Source organism: Nerophis lumbriciformis, linkage group LG12, assembly GCF_033978685.3.
Source record: "Nerophis lumbriciformis linkage group LG12, RoL_Nlum_v2.1, whole genome shotgun sequence".
Classification (NCBI taxonomy): domain Eukaryota; kingdom Metazoa; phylum Chordata; class Actinopteri; order Syngnathiformes; family Syngnathidae; genus Nerophis; species Nerophis lumbriciformis.
The window spans coordinates 18,107,261-18,127,969 of record NC_084559.2 but is presented as its reverse complement, the minus strand read 5'-3'; the positions used below and the strand labels follow the sequence as shown (position 1 = coordinate 18,127,969).

The 20,709-nt window shown below is 37.0% G+C and overlaps 1 protein-coding gene across 2 annotated transcripts in view; it reads left to right on the top strand.

Moving 5' to 3' along the window:
- Positions 1–20,709, top strand: part of LOC133623072 (citron Rho-interacting kinase-like) — a 158,664-nt gene that overhangs the window by 58,463 nt on the left and 79,492 nt on the right. For both annotated transcript variants that reach the window (XM_061986021.2, XM_061986019.2), the window contains 9 exons: positions 5,218–5,379; positions 5,542–5,595; positions 7,505–7,558; positions 9,519–9,659; positions 9,772–9,897; positions 11,829–11,924; positions 12,037–12,153; positions 12,320–12,429; positions 16,806–16,980. In XM_061986021.2, coding sequence (XP_061842005.1) covers positions 5,218–5,379; positions 5,542–5,595; positions 7,505–7,558; positions 9,519–9,659; positions 9,772–9,897; positions 11,829–11,924; positions 12,037–12,153; positions 12,320–12,429; positions 16,806–16,980 — 1,035 coding nt within the window. The remainder of the gene's footprint in view (positions 1–5,217; positions 5,380–5,541; positions 5,596–7,504; positions 7,559–9,518; positions 9,660–9,771; positions 9,898–11,828; positions 11,925–12,036; positions 12,154–12,319; positions 12,430–16,805; positions 16,981–20,709) is intronic.

Genomic DNA, 20,709 nt, shown 5'->3' with positions numbered 1-20,709 from the left:
CTTTTCTTGGTAGAAAAAAAAACCAGACCTTTTTGCTCAATATGTTGAAAAATATTCTTAAATGAAGTAAATGCTAGTGCCATTATCTTGACATAATGATATGCGCTCGGCATTACATTTCTTGAAACCAGCAAACTTATACTAAAAACTAATTTATTGTTCTTAATGGAAAGGCAACAAGGCAACCGCTTGTTACTCTCGGGGTCTACTAGTTGCTAAGGCAAATCATATTGTCTAAAAATGCATTTTTCCATCGATAACATGACATCATCGCGCCAAGTACGTGCTTTTTCAGTCAATTAGTGCACATATATACAGCCTGGCCCCCGGCCAAAAAATGTTTTATTGTAATTTTGAAGAATTCATCTGAATGTGCATGAACTATTTCTGTTCAAAATTGTTAGAAATGTCACATGTTAAATGTTTAAATATTAACTGTCCGTTTACTGTACTGTGCCAACTGTACTACTATATGAGTATGTATTTTCTATTGTTTCATTGAACATAAAACAGCAAAGTCCATTTGGCTGTCATCCGTTTTAATTTTGAGACAAAATTGTGTCAAAGTCACGATTTGTTTTTTCATGCTTGAAATACAAATTATTACTTGTGAGTGTTGATGACACAGCTTTGCAACAGTTGATGTTCTAGTTTCAAGCATGTTTTACTCAATATAGGTCATAAAATCTTAGCTACAAGCTGTAATATCTTACTGAGATCATTTAGGACAAAAACCCTTAAAACAAGTAAAACACTTTAACATAAAATCTGCTTAGTGAGAAGAATTATCTTATCAGACAGAAAATAAGCAAATGTCAAACTTATTTGAGATATTTCATCTTACTTAGATTTTTTTTTGCAGTGTATTGGAATGAAATGCAAAACATTTGTCCCACGTAGCAGACATTAACAAACCTCATTTTTACATTGACGGAAATCAATAAATGTGAACATATGTGAATCCTATGGAACTTTCATACCAGTGTTAACTTTGCAGCATTGACAGTTTCTCATCGCCTTCTTTCTCCCTGTGGTTTGCTCACACAGCTGTGCACTGACTTTCAAGTCAGCCAGAACAAAAAAGAATGTTTGTAAAAGTTTAAAAATAATGTCAATTAAATAAAAGTACTGGCAAAAGGCCTATTGATGCACCCTGGAAGAAACATAGGGTTTTTAGACAAGACTTTTGTTTTGTTTTAAATAAGCTGAATTATTTCATAAAGCATACTTGCGCATGCACACATAAACATGCACAATACTATTTAACTATATGGTGCATTCTAACAAATTAGTTCAATGTTCTCGCCTTTCCCACCTATACCATAATTGATGTCCCCAAATGACCATTGCTGGAGAAATACTATACAGAAGCACATTTACACATCATTGGCATGATAAAATAGAACATTCCCATGGAAGCTTTGAATTGGCCTACTTTCTGTGTTGTAAACCTCTGGCCTTGTTTGCATTTGGTCTTTACTATTTTTTTTTTACCATTTCTTTTCAAATATAAAAGTAAAAATGCTAGTCATGTTAATAGCTACAATTCTAAAAGCTTGCACACACACACACACACACACACACACACACACACACATATATATATATATATATATATATTGTTTATATATATATATATTGTTTATATGTGTTAATATTGTTGTATATATATATATATATATATATATATATATATATATATTGTTTATATGTGTTAATATTGTTTTATATATATATATATATATATATATATATATATATATATATATATATATATATATATATATATATATATATATATATATATATATATATATGGTAACACTTTTGTATGGGGAACATATTCTAAGTAACAAAGACTTAATTTAGAGTTATTTGGACACTAGGGGAACATACCGTATAGGGGTTAGGGTTACTAATAAGCAATAATTCTGAGGTTATTGAGGGAAGACTCTTAGTTAATGGCTTACTGCTTGTATAATAAGGCCATGCAGAATAAGGCATTAGTAAGTACTTAATAATGACTAATTAGGAGCCAATATGTTACTAATTGTGCATCTTAATAAGCAACTAATTAATGGTGAATATGTTCTCCGTACTAAAGTGACCATGTATATATATATATATATATATATATATATATATATATATATATATATATATATATATATTTATATATATATATATATATAAATTGTTGCGTTTGTACCAGATGTTCCTCCAAGGGAATTTAAGTTACTGGTCAATCCCAAGTTCTTTTGATGACACATAAGCTGAGTTTAAATTATCACCAGAACAGAATAGGTATTTTGTCATTTATTTTCAAAGCTTTGAAGATAGAGACCAGCCCAGGACAACACATTCAATTGTGTGTATATATATATATATATATATATATATATATATATATATACACACACACACACACACACACACACACACACACACACACACACACACACACACACACACACACACACACACACACACACACACACACACACAGTTGACCAGGGGTTGGTGCGTGTGCCTCGCAATAAGAAAGCCCTGGGTTTGATCCCCGGGCTTGGGGTCTTCCTGTTAGGAGTTTGCATGTTCTCCTTGTGACTCCCGAAATAAAAACAAAGAACATGTGCAGTTTATTATCGTTGCAAAGAGGTTAGATAACATGCAGAAAGCAAAGTAGTCTGATGCAGATTTCAAACTCTGAAATTAATTGCAAATTAATTACAAAACTGAACACTCCAATATTTATTTAAATCACATTGTGTTTATGCTTTCTTTCATCCAAACAAATTGTGTCTTGCTTTCCATTCTACCTAAGTTATTTTGGCAATTTCTCCTGCTGCTGTCAGATTCACTTGTCGTATTGCGTGTCAGCCGAGGATCAGTGCCAGACTCGGGACGCACGCATGTACTGATGTGCCATGTAACCTGATGTCCTGTAATTAGATCAACTAGGCTGTGACCAATGGCTTTTTAACTGTGACCCGTTCACTTTCACTTTCACTCTCAGCATTCCTTTCTACAGAATTGACAGACATAAACTGGCTTGCAATAGCGTCTTTTTTATTATCTGCAAAATTGCAGAACCGTTTTTCATCCTGTTGGGTTTAAATGCAGTGAGCAGCATTGCTTATGGATGAGGTTGCTCACATGAATACTGGAACAGCTTCTCACAGAAATAATTCATTCAACAGGATTAGGGTCAAACAACACTTGGACCAACGGTAACCCTTTTTAAGCACTTATATTTACTGCTGTAGAAATATTTTTTGTACAAATAAACGTTTGTACAAATGAGCAGATTTTACCTCTAACTAGAGATGTCCGATAATGGCTTTTTTGCCGATATCCGATATTCCAATATTGTCCAACTGTTAATTACCGATACCGATATATACAGTCGTGGAATTAACACATTATTATGCCTAATTTTGTTGTGATGCCCCACTGGATGCATTAAACAATGTAACAAGGTTTTCCAAAATAAATCAACTCAAGTTATGGGAAAAAAAATGCCAACATGGCACTGCCATATTTATTATTGAAGTAACAAAGTGCATTCTTTTTTTTTTAACATGCCTCAAAACAGCAGCTTGGAATTTGGGACATGCTCTACCTGAGAGAGCATGAGCGAGGAGGTTGAGGTGGGCGGGATTGGGGGTTGGGGGGGTGTATATGGTATTTGTTCTCTTGTGTTTATGTTGTGTTACGATGCGGATGTTCTCCCAAAATGTGTTTTGTCATTCTTGTTTGGTGTGGGTTCAGAGTGTGGCGCATATTTGTAACAGTGTTAAAGTTGTTTATCCGGCCACCCTCAGTGTGACCTGTATGACTGTTGACCAAGTATGCGTGCATTCACTTGTGTGTGTGAAAAGCCGTAAATATTATGTGACTGGGCCGGCACGCAAAAACAGTGCCTTTAAGGTTTATTGGCGCTCTGTACTTCTCCCTATGTCCGTGAACACAGCGGCGTTTTAAAAAGTCATAAATTTTACTTTTTGAAACCGATAATTTTGAAACCGATAATTTTGAAACCGATACCGATAATTTCCCATATTACATTTTAAAGCATTTATCGGCCGATAATATTGGCACCCCGATATTATCGGACAACTCTACCTCTAACAAATGCTAAAAATCTGCTCATATCCGGATATTCTGTATTTTTTTATTATTTAACTCACAGGAGTTTTGACGTGCAGGCAAAGCATAATAAATCCAAACTTCAATCTGCATGAGGAGTAGGGGTGAACGATAAATATCGGACAGATAATTTATCAGGTCTATGTGAGGCATTATTTATACCGTTAAATCCAAAAACATTAAAACATAGCTAAAAAACATTGTAATGAGGTGAGATTATCCGTACTAGGGTGAGCGAATCCAGCACCCCTTTTCCCTACTCATGCTGTAAACCAGCGGTACCGATCCGTGGATCGATTGGTACCAGGCCGCACAAGAAATTAAAAAAAAAATTAAAAAAAATTTTTTTTTAAATTTTTTTAATTAAATCAACATAAAAAACACAAGATACACTTACAATTAGTGCACCAACCCAAATAACCTCCCTCTCCCATTTACACTCATTCACACTCATTTGCACAAAAGGGTTGTTTTTTTCTGTTATTAATATTCTGGTTCCTACATTATACATCAGCACAGTCTGCAGGGATACAGTCCGTAAGCACACATGATTGTATTCTTTTATGGAGAAAAAACCCCAAAAAAAACACCATGAAGTGAAATAACTGAAAACATGTTTTATATTCTGATTTCTTCAAAATAGCCACCCTTTGCTCTGATTACTGCTTTGCACACTCTTGGCATTCTCTCGATGAGCTACAAGAGGTAGTCACCTGAAAGGGTTTTCCCTTCACAGGTGTGCTCTGTACTGTAAATGAGTTAGTGTTTATTTGTATTGGTTTTGAAAAGTAAAAAGGTATCTGCATCCGTATCGGCTTGAAAAAATATATATATCGTGGATTCCCCCAAAACAGGTGATAAAATAGGTTTTATGATGAGCTATAGCCTGAATGCAGCTGGGATAGGGCCCCCCGTGAACCCGAGAGGGACAAGCGGTAGAAAAATGGATGGATGGATTAACAGTAAAGGTAAACACAAACACGTAAAAACACCAAAAACGATCCTGCACTTCAAAGGGTTAAGCATTTTATTACTCTTTCATCCACTGACAATTTGGCCTACTTGCAGGAATATCATGCCCAACTGGAAGAGATGCGAGTTTCCATCCGTCAACTGGAGGAGGACCTATCTGCTGCCCGGCGTCGTAGCGACTTGTATGAAGCCGAACTGAAGGAGTCTCGGCAGAACAGTGAAGAATTGAAGAGGAACTACCAGCATAGATTGCAGAAGGTGTCGGACTTGTCCAGAAAAAGTACAATTTCATATCCACACAATAGAGAATACTCACTGTAAATAGTCTGTCTCTCTTTGAGTTTGTTGAGGAATGTTACAACATCTCATTATTGCAACTATTTGGAGGGTATTCAGTGACAAAAAAAAGTATTTTCACAGGCTAAAGAGCAAGGCAAAGCGGAGGCAGATGAGCAGTTCACCAAACTAGACAAGGTAATTTACTTTCTTTGTCTATGTTTATGTTAATACAGTCAAACCCGTTTAAGCTTTCAATCAGTCTAAGTCCAGACTAACTCCCAAGTCCTCGTCAGAGGTGGGTAGTAACACGCTACATTTACTCCGTTACATCTACTTGAGTAACTTTTGGGATAAAGTATACTTCTAAGAGTAGTTTTAATGCAACATACTTTTACTTGAGTATATTTATAGAGAAGAAACGCTACTTTTACTCCGCTCCATTTATCTACATTCAGCTCGCTACTCGCTACTGATTTTTATCGATCTGTTAATGCACGCTTTGTTTGTTTTGGTTTGTCAGACAGACCTTCAAGTAGGATCTATTGCACGCCTGCGTTTCACCAATCAAATGCAGTCACTGGTGACGTTTGACTCCGGTTCACCAATCAAATGCAGTCACTGGTGACGTTTGACTCCGTTTCACCAATCAAACAGAGCCAGGCGGTCACATGACCGCCTGGCCCTGTGACCGCCGCGGAAACATAAAGTTTCAGCGGCAAAACATAAAGTTTCAGCGGCAAAACAACATCAAGCTTAAGCTTACATGAACTCAACGTCAAATTTGAGGAAGCACATCGTGGTAAGTAACGTTAGTAGATATTTTGGCTGTCACTGTAGGCTGATATTAGCTTCCCTGCTATGAATCACTGTCAAATGTACATCGTGTGGGGACATTTATTAACGCACTGCAGCCTCATAGACACACACACACACACAGTCGAACGCACACACACGCATGCAAAGAAACACCAATCAGAAGTGCACAGTGTGTTCCCAAGTGCAGCCCACACCTATCAGTTTATGGTTTGCGTAAATGCTAGCTTGTAATTTTCCTTTGTAATCTCTACCTACTGAGCCTATGGTACTGTTAAGTTATTGTGGCTCAATTTGCCTTAATTTTTATTATGTTAATGTATTATTATTTAATATATTTTATTGTTTTAATTGCTTAAGAGATATTCCTGGCTCTGAATTTGCTCATGGCTATTTTTATGTTTTTGTGCATTATTTAACAATAATAATAATAATGGATTTTATATTTGTTGCCGTCATCATTAAACGAACAGGTTACTCATCAGTTACTCAGTACTTGAGTAGTTTTTTCACAACATACTTTTTACTTTTACTTAAGTAAATATTTGGGTGACTACTCCTTACTTTTACTTGAGTAATAAATCTGTAAAGTAACAGTACTCTTACTTGAGTACAATTTCTGGCTAATCTACCCACCTATGGTCCTCGTCCATGGTGTTCTTATTATTATCAAAAAGTTGAGTTTGAAAAACAGGCTCGACTGCTTTTCAAAAAGTTTCCATTTGTGTGAGTGTAAATGTAGACATTTGTTGTCGTATAGTTAACTTCATCATTATCGCTCGCGTGTTTTTGCAAAAGCATATTGTGGTTATGTAAAAAGACACTGGCACTTAGCAGTAACGCTTCGGGGTACGAGCAAAGGTCGTTTCTTCGGTGCCACAACTGCTGTAGTAGCTCTGAAACAAAATGCACCAATTTGTTTTATATTTATCTTTTTATTGTTAGCCACTAGAAAATAGATGGCCCAATTTGTAGGTATGTAGGTCCAAAAATCTTTTATTATCTCCCAGTGTCCCTATTATGTCTGCCAACATTTGAAAATAAGGCAAATTTTGCCGAAAATGAGGGGAAATACGATCAATTCTGGTCTTGAGAATTACACAGCCCCCATGGAGGGTTGACAGGAATTCTGCTGATACCAAAAATCACAAGTAAATGTGCAAGCAATTTTAGTTATGTCAGCAGTCGCTTATGTTGACAGAAGTCAGCCAATCCGATCGACTCCAACAGGTTGAACTCTATTGTTCTTTTAAAGGAAGAATGTATTGAAAATAGTACTTTTATTTTCCAGACCAATGCTGAGCAGCAGACAAAGATCCAAGATCTTCAGGAGAAGCTTACTAAGGTAGACATTTCTTGTTAGAAAATGAATCATTAATCATTATGTGCACCTAAACATAATGGAGGAAAAAGCATTTTACTTTGTGAGATAAGTGCATAAAAGCTTTATCTTCTCTGACCTCATACTTAGTATGTTATTGGTTTCTCTTAAAGGCCTACTGAAATTAATTTTTTTTATTTAAACGGGGATAGCAGATCCATTCTATGTGTCATACTTGATCATTTCGCGATATTGCCATATTTCTGCTGAAAGGATTTAGTATAGAACAACGACGATAAAGTTCGCAACTTTTGGTCGCTGATAAAAAAAAAGCCTTGCCTGTACCGGAAGTAGCGTGACGTCACAAGTTGAAAGTCTCCTCACATTTCCCCATTGTTTACACCAGCAGCAAGAGCGATTGGGACCGATAAAACGACGATTACCCCATTAATTTGAGCCAGGATGAAAGATTCGTGGATGAGGAACGTGAGAGTGAAGTATTAGAGTGCAGTGCAGGACGCATCTTTTTTCGCTCTGACCGTAACTTAGGTACAAGGGCTCATTGGATTCAACACTCTCTCCTTTTTCTATTGTGGATCACGGATTTGTATTTTAAACCACCTCGGATACTATATCCTCTTGAAAATGAGAGTCGAGAATGCGAAATGGACATTCACAGTGACTTTTATCTCCATGACAATACATCGGGGAAGCACTTTAGCTACGGAGCTAACGTGATAGCATCGGGCTTAACTGCAGATAGAAACAAAAGATATAAACCCCTGACTGGAAGGATAGACAGAAAATCAACAATACTATTAAACCATGGACCTGTAACTACACGGTTAATGCTTTCCAGCCTGGCGAAGCTTAACAATGCTGTTGCTAACGACACCATTGAATCTAACTTAGCTACGGACCTCGACAGAGCTATGATAAAAACATTAGCTCTCCACCTACGCCAACCCTCATCTGCTCATCAACACCGAAGCTCACCTGCGTTCCAGCGATCGACGGAGCGACGAAGGACTTCACCCGATCATCGATGCGGTCGGCGGCTAGCGTCGGATAGCGCGTCTGCTATCCAAGTCAAAGTCCTCCTGGTTGTGTTGCTGTAGCCAGACGCTAATACACCGATCGCATCTACAGCTTTCTTCTTTGCAGTCTTCATTGTTCATTAAACAAATTGCAAAAGATTCACCAACACATATGTCCAGAATACTGTGGAATTTTGTGATGAAAACTGAGCTTTTTGTATTGGATACAATGGCGTTCCGTTTCAACCATCGACGTCACGAGCATACGTCATCATACCTAGACGTTTTCAACCGGAAGTTTCGCAGGAAATTTAAAATTGCACTTTATAAGTTAACCCGGCCATATTGGCATGTGTTGCAATGTTAAGATTTCATCATTGATATATAAACTATCAGACTGCGTGGTCGGTAGTAGTGGGTTTCAGTAGGCCCTTAATTACAGGATAATATTTCATGTGTTTTCAGCATCTTAAGTCCAGTAGTACTGGTTTGGGTTATTTTATGTATATATTGAACTCTTTCATTCAAGGGTTGGTTAAAGATCCATCATTTGTTGTTGTTTTTTTAATCCGGTTAATTTTGCTGATTGAGACCTACCTGCATTTGTTCAATAGTTTTACGATGATTAATAAGCAAACAATACTGGTTTGCTAAAAAGCACACTCATTATATTAAGCATTTGGTAAGAATTTTTGTGAGCTTGAGAAAGAGAGATTGTTGCTTTAATGTACTGAAAAAAAGTTGAGTAAGAGCACTAACACTGATTGCCTCTTTTTTCCTACTGGAAATAAATGATAGCCTGATGAGTTGCATATCCTTGCAAAATGGTTATAATCATGGGGTATAACTTATCCGGAAAACATGTATTATTCAGTCTTAAAACCGTCATCAAGGAACCGTGAATGACATTACTGACTAAATGTTTATTTCAAAACTTGAATTCCAAGACATTAAAATCCAGTGCTGAAGCTACAGACCATCTCCAAAGCATGAAGTTGGTCAAAGAACGCCTGGAACGAGATCTAGAGAGGCTACAGAACAAGGAAGAGTCCAGTGACAGTCTACGCAGACGCCTTCGTGAGACTGAGGTTCACTTCATTCCCTCAAATCCTATATGAAGCAAACAGATCATGTTGAATCACTTGTGACATGCTTGTCAGTACGTGTAAGCATGTTTGCACTTGTGTGGACTGTGTACAGGATGGTAGGAAGACTCTAGAGAACCAGGTGAAAAGGCTCGAGATCGTCGAGCGCCGTGAGACTAAAATGAAGGACGATATCCAAAGCAAAGGCCAGCAAATTCAGCAGATGGCGGATAAAATCATGGTAAGTCACCTAGGGGTGTAACGGTTCATGTACTTGTATCGAACCGTTTCGGTACAGGGGTTCGGTTCGGAGGTGTACTGAACGAGTTTCCACACGGACATATTAAGTAGCGTAACGCACGTTGTGTAAACAATGCACACCGAGGCACAACACACGGCATGCTAGCAGCTAACGGGCTACGATAGACTGACCATACGTCCTCTTTTCACCGGACATGTCCTCTTTTGCGGAGCTGTCAGGGCGGAGTTTCTTAAATGCCTCAAATGTCCGGCATTTTGAGTTAGGGTTGCGTGTATTTTCAATGTACGTTCAGGGTTAAGAAGGGGTTAAAAACAAAACAAATTGTGCACGCAGCAGCATTGGTGAGGGAGGGGCAGAGACAGAGAGAGTGAGAGAGTTATGATAAACGTGCATGCGTCGCCAGGCTCGGCTTTTTATCCATAGATTTATCAGATTCAATTTTTTATTATCTATAGCAGGGATGTCAAAAGTGTGCCCCGGAGGCCATTTGCGGCCCACAGCTAATGTTTTAAAGGCCCACGGCACATTCTAAAAATACTATTAAAATAAACAAAAACATAACAAAAGTGAAATAAAAAAGCTTAAAGGTTAAATGTAATTCAGAAAAAGTTGCAATGTTGACTAATCAAACAAAGCTGTTTTTTTTTTCTTTCAAACTGTCATTGCTCAAAACATAATATTGAATCAAAATCAATGTTATTATGAATTATTGACCTATCCAATATTTTATATATATATATATATATATATATATATATATATATATATATATTTATATATATGTATATATATATATATATTTATATATATGTGTGTATGTATATATATATATATATATATATATATATGTATGTATGTATGTATGTATGTATGTATGTATGTATGTATGTATGTATGTATGTATGTATGTATGTATGTATATATATATGTTTTGTTTTAAGGGTTTTGGTCCTAAATTATCTCCGTAAAATATTACAGCTTGTTGCTGAGATTTGATGACCTATATTGAGTAAAACATGCTTGAAACTAGAATATCAACTGTTATAAAGCTGTGTCATTAACACTCACAACTATAAAACTACTTTTTTAAAGTAATAATTTCTTATTTCAAGCTAGAAAAAAAAAAATCATGACTTTGACACAATTGTGTCTCATAATTAAAACAGATGACAGCCAAATGGACTTTGCTGTTTTATTTTCAATGAAACAATAGAAAATACATACCGGTACTCAAATAGTAGTACAGTTGGCACGGTACAGTAAACTGACATTTAATATTTAAACATTTAACTTGTGACATTTCTAACAATTTTGAACAGAAATAGTTCATGCACATTCAGATAAATTCTTCAAAATTACAATTAAAACATTTTTGCACGCACTTGGCGCGATTATGTCATGTTATCGATGGAAAAATTCATTTTTAGACCATATGATTTGCCTGAGCGGCTAGGAGACCCTGAGAGTAACAAGTGGTTGCCTTGTTGCCTTTCCATTAAGAACGATAAATTAGTTTTTAGTATAAGTTTGCTGGTTTCAAGAAATGTAATGCCGAGCGCATATCATTATGTCAAGATAATGGCACTAGCATTTACTTCATTGAAGAATATTTTTCAACATATTGAGCAAAAAGGTCTCATATTATTTTTTTCTACCAAGAAAAATGCACTTGTTATTAGTGAGAATATTCTAATTTTAAGGTATTTTTGGGTTCATTGAAGTTAGCTAATTTTACTTGTTTTGGAAAGTCTTGACAAGCCAAATTTTCTTGTTCTATTGGCAGATAATTTTGCTTAGTTCAAATGAAATACCCCTCATTTTTTTTTTTTTTTTTCTTGTTTTTGAACACTGACTTTTTGCAGTGTACGGCATGTTTAATACGCACTGTGTATTTCATTTATTTCATGTAGGAACTTGAGGAATGTCTGCGAGAGTCACAAGCTACAGCACAGCGACTGGATACACATCTCAAGCAGAAGGAGAAGCTCTATGAAGATAAGATTAAGGTGAAATATGCAGATATATGCTCACATGCACACAACGACGGCTTCCGTATCCCGTCAGAGTCTTGCTTTCATCATGTATTGTTGAGCGATATCCTGCTTTTGTGGCTTGGAGGTGTTGGAATCTCAGATGAAGGCGGATATGGCTGATAAAGAAATGCTGGAGTCCAGTCAGAGTAAATATGAGGAGGAGGTGCGGGAGAAGTGCAGCATCATCAGTGAACAGAAGGCGGTAAGAGCTAGGAAGGGACACTATTTCAGGCATATTTTCACATTAATCACACTGACATAGATGTCTTGTTTTGATTATCGTAGACCAGCGAAACTATTTGCCTGAGATATCAATTGCATGAAGGTGACAGTTATTATTTCAAATGATGTTGGTGTTTCCTCTCCAGACCATAAATGCAATGGATTCTAAGATGAACAGCCTGGAGCAGAGAATTGCTGAGCTGTCTGAGGCCAACAAACTGGCAGCCAACAGCAGCATCTACACCCAGAAGAACATGTAAGTCATTTATACTATAAGTACATGTGAACACAATACACAAACAGCGATGAGGGGCAATATATTTTTACGGAGAAATGCCATTTTTTGGGTAAATTGTCTATAAAGTTTGGGAAGTGAAACCCTGCTAATTGTGTAAGTTTACATAAGTCACACCAAATAGCAACAATGCACGACACCTTTATTTTACCATAGAGAGAAAAAACACCAACAAAAACAACCAGACAAACATAAAATACAAATTTGACAATTTGTGTTTACAAAAACTTTGCTTAGTACTTTCTAAAGAAGCCCTTGTTGGCAACAACAAAGGTCAGATGTTTCTTGCAGAGTAGCGCACATCAGGGACGGCTCTAGGGAGCTAGACCCATTTGGGGGGGTGTTCAGACAAATATCGATTTTCATGACTTCAGTTTTCATTTTTTCAATAAAATCAGTTATGATACACAGCACAAGCATGGTCAAAATGAAAGTTTTAACTGAATTTGATGAAATAATTTTCACCAAAATGGTTAATGGCAAACATGTTTCACGTACAAAGGTGACAGCGGACAGCGCTCATGTGCCTGCTAATAACTAGACAATATATCCAAGATGCAGCAAGTCTTTTTATCTATATGCATAGTTAAAGGGGAACATTATCACCAGACCTATGTAAGCGTCAATATATACCTTGATGTTGCAGAAAAAAGACAATTCCAGCAATTCAGGGACAAAGGACCTCGGTAGCACGGCAAGCAATGGCGGAAGTTTGTTCCCGCAGACGAGCGAGCTAAACCCCCTGGATGTCTTAGCTCACACCGTCAAGAGAAGAATATCGACCCTAGCTTCCCTGGCCTGCTGACATGAGAGTATGTCTACAGAATATATTAATTGATGAAAACTGGGCTGTCTACACTCTCAAAGTGCATGTTGTTGCCAAATGTATTTGATATGCTGTAAACCTACTTCATAGTTGTTAGTTTCCATTAATGCCAAACAAACACATACCAATCGTTGGTTAGAAGGCGATCGCCGAATTCGTCCTCGCTTTCTCCCGTGTCGCTGGCTGTCGTGTCGTTTTCGTCGGTTTCGCTTGCATACGGTTCAAACCGATATGGCTCAATAGCTTCAGTTTCTTCTTCAATTTTGTTTTCGCTACCTGCCTCCACACTACAACCATCCGTTTCAATACATTCGTAATCTGTTGAATCGCTTAAGCCGCTGAAATCCGAGTCTGAATCCGAGCTAATGTCGCGATAGCTTGCTGTTCTTTCCGCCATGTTTGTTTGTGTTGGCATCACTATGTGACGTCACAGGAAAATGGACGGGTGTTTATAACGATGGTTAAAATCAGGCACTTTGAAGCTTTTTTTAGGGATATTGCGTGATGGGTAACATTTTGAAAAAACTTCGAAAAATATAATAAGCCACTGGGAACTGATTTTTAATGGTTTTAACCCTTCTGAAATTGTGATAATGTTCCCCTTTAATGAAAACAGACAAGTATGTATTGGAAATATTGTTTCAGATTACAGCATAATAATTTAAGAAATGTTTATTAGTAAAATTCATATTAGGCGTATGGGCTACAAAGTTCCAGTGGAGGGCCGTGCGTTTCCCACCTAGGCCTTCAGTGATGACTTCAATGATTACCTCTCAAAATACCATCATTGATGTCACCACATGACCATTGTGGAGAAATACTATACAGGAACACATTTACACCCTACTGGGCATTGTACAAAACAGGTTATTTTCTGGCGCATTTAAAAATCAATAAACCCACATAAGCAATTAAAACATATCTTATGTGGTACTGTCAAAATTAAAATTGCAAAAAACATTTTGAACGTGAAAAAATTAAGAAATAAAATATCTGAACTCACATCACGGGACAGCTGAGTTAGCTTCCGGGGTAGGCTCACATGGTCTCACAAGATGTAGTTTCTCTTTAAAGGGGAACATTATCACAATTTCAGAATGGTTAAAACCATTAAAAATCAGTTCCCAGTGGCTTATTATATTTTTTGAAGTTTTTTTCAAAATTTTACCCATCACGCTATATCCCTAAAAAAAGCTTCAAAGTGCCTGATTTTAACCATCGTTATAAACACCCGTCCATTTTCCTGTGACGTCACATAGTGAAGCCAACACAAACAAACATGGCGGAAAGAACAGCAAGCTAGCAATTTTCATCAATTAATATATTCTGTAGACATACCCTCATCCGCGCTCTTTTCCTGAAAGCTGATCTGTCCAGTTTTGGAGTTGATGTCAGCAGGCCAGGGAAGCTAGGGTCGATAGGGGGTTTAGCTCGCTCGTCTGCGGGAACAAACTGCCGCCATTGCTTGCCGTGCTACCGAGGTCCTTTGTCCCTGAATTGCTCACACACTCCGGCAGATTCAATGGGGGTCTGGCGGCAGATTTCTTTGACTTTATCGTTGGAAATGCATCTGCTTTGAGTGTCGCAGGATATCCACACATTCTTGCCATCTCTGTCGTAGCATAGCTTTCGTCGGTAAAGTGTGCGGAACAAACGTTCAATTTCTTGCCACTTTCGCATCTTTGGGCCACTGGTGCAACTTGAATCCGTCCCTGTTCGTGTTGTTACACCCTCCGACAACACACCGACGAGGCATGATGTCTCCAAGGTATGGAAAACAGTCGAAAAAATGGAAAATAACAGAGCTGATTTGACTCGGTGTTTGAGAAAATGGCGGATTGCTTCCCGATGTGACATCACGTTGTGACGTCATCGCTCCGAGAGCGAATAATAGAAAGGCGTTTAATTTGCCAAAATTCACCCATTTAGAGTTCGGAAATCGGTTAAAAAAATATATGGTCTTTTTTCTGCAACATCAAGGTATATATTGACGCTTACATAGGTCTGGTGATAATGTTCCCCTTTAAAATATCCTCCTTGAAAATGGACTTGCAAATATATGTGTTTTGTCTAATCATAAAAGATGCAGACAAGGCGTGTTTGCTGACTTCTTAAAGTTTACTCCACAAGGTGCTCATCAATTACATCCAGGGCTACATTAAACAACGTAAACGGGGCAACTGCGCATGTTTGTCACTACTGTGGTATTGTGGGTAATGAAGTTCTTATGTTATCTCGCTCATAACATCACTATATATCTGTCTTAGGCCACCTAGAAGGCCTTACTGACAACAACTTGTAATCTGATTGGCTGTTGTAACTGTCTGTGACTGTATGTCCCCGTTCGCTTACAGTGCACAGACGCCAGCATTGTTGATTCTGAAGGCTCTAGGCAGATTTGGTACAGCATGGAAACATAAGCTAGCTGAATTCTGATTGGATAAAAACTCAGCGCTGGAAGGAGCATAATATGACATGAAGAGAATAGGAATACTTTTAGATATTTAGGGAAAGTAATTTAAAAATAACTTTTATCTTTAATTATGATCATTATTTCTGGTTATGTTAGGCCAGCAGAGAAGGCCTTGCTGGTCCTGACGGCACATCACTGCAAAGTTCCACCCCATTGCCGCAACGAGAAGTGCGCCCCCTCTGCAGGGGCGGACTAAAAAAGTTTGCATTCACGCTGTGATTGAGCAGCCAAAAGATGGACATTTGATAGCTGTTAAGAAAGGTGGACCCTGTTAAATGGCGATCTCGTCTTGTGTGTGGTCTTATTTACATGGCGCCATTTCTACCATAGCGTGATGAAGGAGGGGGTAACGTATTTTTTTTGACTATAAGTTGCAGTTTTTTTCATAGTTTGGCCGGGGGTGTGACTTATACTCAGGAGCGATTTATGTGTTAAATTATTAACACATTAGCGTAAAATACCAAATAATATTATTTAGCTCATTCACGTAAGAGACTAGACGTATAAGATTTCATGGGATTTAGCGATTAGGAGTGACAGATTGTTTGGTAAACGTATAGCATGTTCTATATGTTATAGTTATTTGAATGACTCTTACCATAATATGTTACGTTAACATACCAGGCACGTTCTCAGTTGGTTATTTATGCCTCATATAACGTACACTTATTCAGCCTGTTGTTCACTATTCTTTATTTATTTTAAATTGCCTTTCAAATGTCTATTCTTGGTGTCGGGTTTTATCAAATAAATTTCCCCAAAAAATGCGACTTATACTCCAGTGCGACTTATATATGTTTTTTTCCTTCTTTATTATGCATTTTCGGCCGGTGCGACTTATACTCCGGAGCGACTTATACTCCGAAAAATATGGTACATTTGAGTTAATTGGAATGTATTCTTCATGCATATAAATATATGTAAACTTATGACCGTAACTGTATCCCCGCACACACACACACACACACTTTGTAGAACATCATGCTGCTAAGTTGCCTTGCTTCGTTTTCTGCACCTGCTAACATGTAGTCATTGTAGGAAGGCCCAGGAAGAGATGATCTCAGAGCTCCGTCAGCAAAAATTCTACCTGGAGTCTCAGGCCGGGAAGTTGGAGGCGCAGAATGCCAAACTGGAGGAGCATCTAGAAAAAACAAGTCAACAAGAGCAAAGCCATAAGAGTCGGCTGCTGGAGCTGGAAACAAGGCTCAGAGAGGTTTGTAATACATTCCTTACTAGCTTGTTTTCTGACAATGTATTGTTTGTTTTCTAGACAGACAAATATATTTTCTTGTGAACAAACCTAAAATAGGGCAACCCTTTATGTGATCAATACAAATGATGAAAACATGCCTATACTCTACACCCTGTGTGTCAAAGTCAAGAGCCGGGGGCCAAATCTGGCCCGCCACATTATTTTATGTGGCCCGCGAAAGCCTGGAAATAATATGCGTTAATAAAATGCTTAATCTTTTCTTACTAAATATATTTGTTCTTTCCCTTTTGACGTCAAAAATCATGTACTGCATGCAATTGCATATCTTTTTAAAATTCAATATTATCAAAATATATTATCATATATTCAAAAAGATATTTTTGTTGGAATAAAGATAAGTACTCTACTTAAATATCTGCTTGACTTTTGATTTCAAAATAAATTATTAATCAAATTGCAGATTGTAAAATTGACAGTAGATTTTACGGTTAAATTCCGTTTTTACTGTAAAATCAACTTTGGTACTGGTTTTTTTTCTATACAGTAAGACACTACAACATAAAATACCGTATTTTTCGGAGTATAAGTCGCACCGGAGTATAAGTCGCACCTGCCGAAAATGCATAATAAAGAAGGGAAAAAACATATATAAATCGCACTGGAGCGATTTATATATATTCGGCCAAACTATGAAAAAAACTGTGACTTATAGTCCGTAAAATACGGTACAAACAAAAAAACTTGAGATGTCCGACAACGGCTCTTTTGCCGATATGCGATATTCCGATATTGTCCAACTCTTAATTACTGATTCCGATATCAACCGGTACCGATATATACAGTCGTGGAATTAACACATTATTATGCCTAATTTTGTTGTGATGCCCCACTGGATGCATTAAACAATGTAACAAGGTTTTCCAAAATAAATCAACTCAAGTTATGGAAAAAGTGCCAACATGGCACTGCCATATTTATTATTGAAGTCACAAAGTGCATTATTTTTTTTAACATGCCTCAAAACAGCAGCTTGGTATTTGGGACATGCTCTCCCTGAGCGAGCATGAGGAGGTTGAGTTGGGCGGGGTTGAGTTGGGGCGCGGGGGTAGAGGGGGGTGTATATTGTAGCATCCCGGAAGAGTTAGTACTGCAAGGGATTCTGGGTATTTGTTCTGTTGTGTTTATGTTGTGTTACTGTACACTGAAAAAAATAACTCATAAGATTTACTTAAAAAAATTATTGTAAGTATTTGCACACAAATGATTTAAGTAAAATTTAATGCTGCAATATCAAGTAACACTCACTTGCCAGTATCAAGTAAATTCTACTTACCATATAACATAACATTTGTGAAGATATTAAGTAACAGTTACTTAATTACATCCAAGTTTTAAGTTATATTTATTTAAACAAATTAAGTAAAGTCTACTTGTTTTTCATCAGCAGGAACATCATTTTACTCAAAATTTTAAGTAAATTTTATATATCTGTAGTACTTGCTGTTATGAAGTAATTCAGTAGATTTTAATTATTTTCTTGTGCTTGACATTTTAATTTACTTGGTTGCATTACTTTACATTACTCACTAAAATTAGGTAATCATTGCCAGTTTTCTTTTGATAAATGTTACCAAATAAATTTAACCAATACTCTATGCATTTAATATATATATGTATCACATATCACACAACTAAATTACAATGCAATTAAACAGTTTCTTTTTAGTTCAATCTTACAACCCTCTGAAACAGAGTTTCTACATTCATTGCAGAAATATAATACTCAACAACAACTTCTGGGAGAGGGTCAGGACAGAAACCGCCTCTTAAACTTTGAGCAGTGGTGTATGGATTATGTATACCCCTATTTAAATGGGGGGAAAAACAGAATGTACTGTACAAGTACTGCGTTAATAGTAAAAGTGCATTATATTGTACTGCATTAGAATTTGTACTAACAGTAAATTAAAGATGTATCTCCAGCAAAAGGTATTCAAAGTAAATAGTAGTAATAGTATATTTTTTAAAGAAAATATCCAAAGGTTGGTATGACTGGTAAACAACAAATACACAGTATTACACATTATAAACCAAATCCAACATAGATCTGGTAACATAGTCACTTCTCAAATATGCAATTAAAATCTTACAAACTACACTGAAAAAGTGCAATTTCAACATTTAAACCAGTCCTCTGACTAGTGCACGTTTAAGTATGCAATTAAAACATTAATGAAATAAAATCAACATAATCAACTAAAAATAAACAGCTTAAGGTGTCTAACCATTCTTGTTGAAGAATACAATCTTTACTGTCATTAACAGATACCTTATTTGACAAAAAATGAAAAACATTTATGACAGGCAACCCACTAGTAAACCAAGATGAACTGGAACTCAGTGCTAATTCTTGGCATTTCTTCACAAGAGTCCATGCATGATGCTACGTCCTCAACAAGGGTCCATAAATGATGTCATTTTCCTCCTCTAGGATGACAAAGTCATGACATGCATTTAGGAAAGCAACTTCAACTTCAAGGTGTTTACTTTTGGGGACAGTTTCAATCCATCCAGCTCCAGCATGAGTTTTTGGAAGACTTCAAAAGTGTTGCGCAAAGTGGGAGGGTATGCCAAGTTCAGGGCATAAATCAGTCCCATGAGCAGTGAGCAAGCTTTCGCAGTACTGTTGCACCCTGGCAAAATCTCATGGCCTTCCACAAGGATGGAGACATCAACTGGATCCTCATCAGCACCGTGGACGACGAGTATTTTGAGGATGTGGTTACTGACATCACTCCGGCTGTCCTCCTGCATACAAAATACAACAAAAAAGAAGAATGTTATTGAGAAACAAATAATAGAACTGCATGAATCATTCAAAGTGACTTCATTATCAGGGAAGAATGAACACAAGAATATATGTTCCTTTGTCTGCTTTCCTCTTAACTTTAACATTAAATTAACCTGTGTCATTAAAACATATTTTTAAATGATTAAAATAATGCTATACCAAGCAGTCTTCAAAAAGTTCCTCTTCCTTCTCGCCAAGGTACAGTATAAGGCTGCGGATAATGGTTTCACGCCTCATCTCAATGCTCTGTTTCTGTGAACAGATTAAGAACATGAACATAACCATTATATATACACAATCAACTGTCAAGTGAAAACACAAGTGCATATATTTGCTCGTGTTTTAAGTGCATGGACCCAGAGCGTGCAAGGGCATGGAATCTACCAAGTGTGAGGCTTGTCCTGTATGTGTATACTGTATGTGTCTGTGAGTGAGAAAAAAAGTAGGTCCAGCTCCCTGTAAAACATACTGTATGAACAAGCAAAACAAGCACACCTGACTCAGTCTGTCCAGGAGCGGCCTCATCTTGATCCCCACGGCACCTCCCTTGCACAAAGTCCACTGGCTCCTCCAAAGGGCACCCTGAAAATGAAGAGACACAATTTGTGGTATTAAAACAATGGTCTAAAATATTCAGCCACAATTTTAATATTACATTATGATGGATGAATAAGGGAAAATAACAAAGCAATATAATGCATACATTATTTTCTACTTGCCTGAATTATGAGAATAATGTTCTGTTCTGATTTGCTTCCTGTTGATGGAAAAATATTTCAATAAGAAATAAACTACATCATAAACATTAATGAACATTTTGTTTTGTCTAGCTAAATAAAACAATTAACACATGACAGATTTATTTGCGAGTAGAAGTT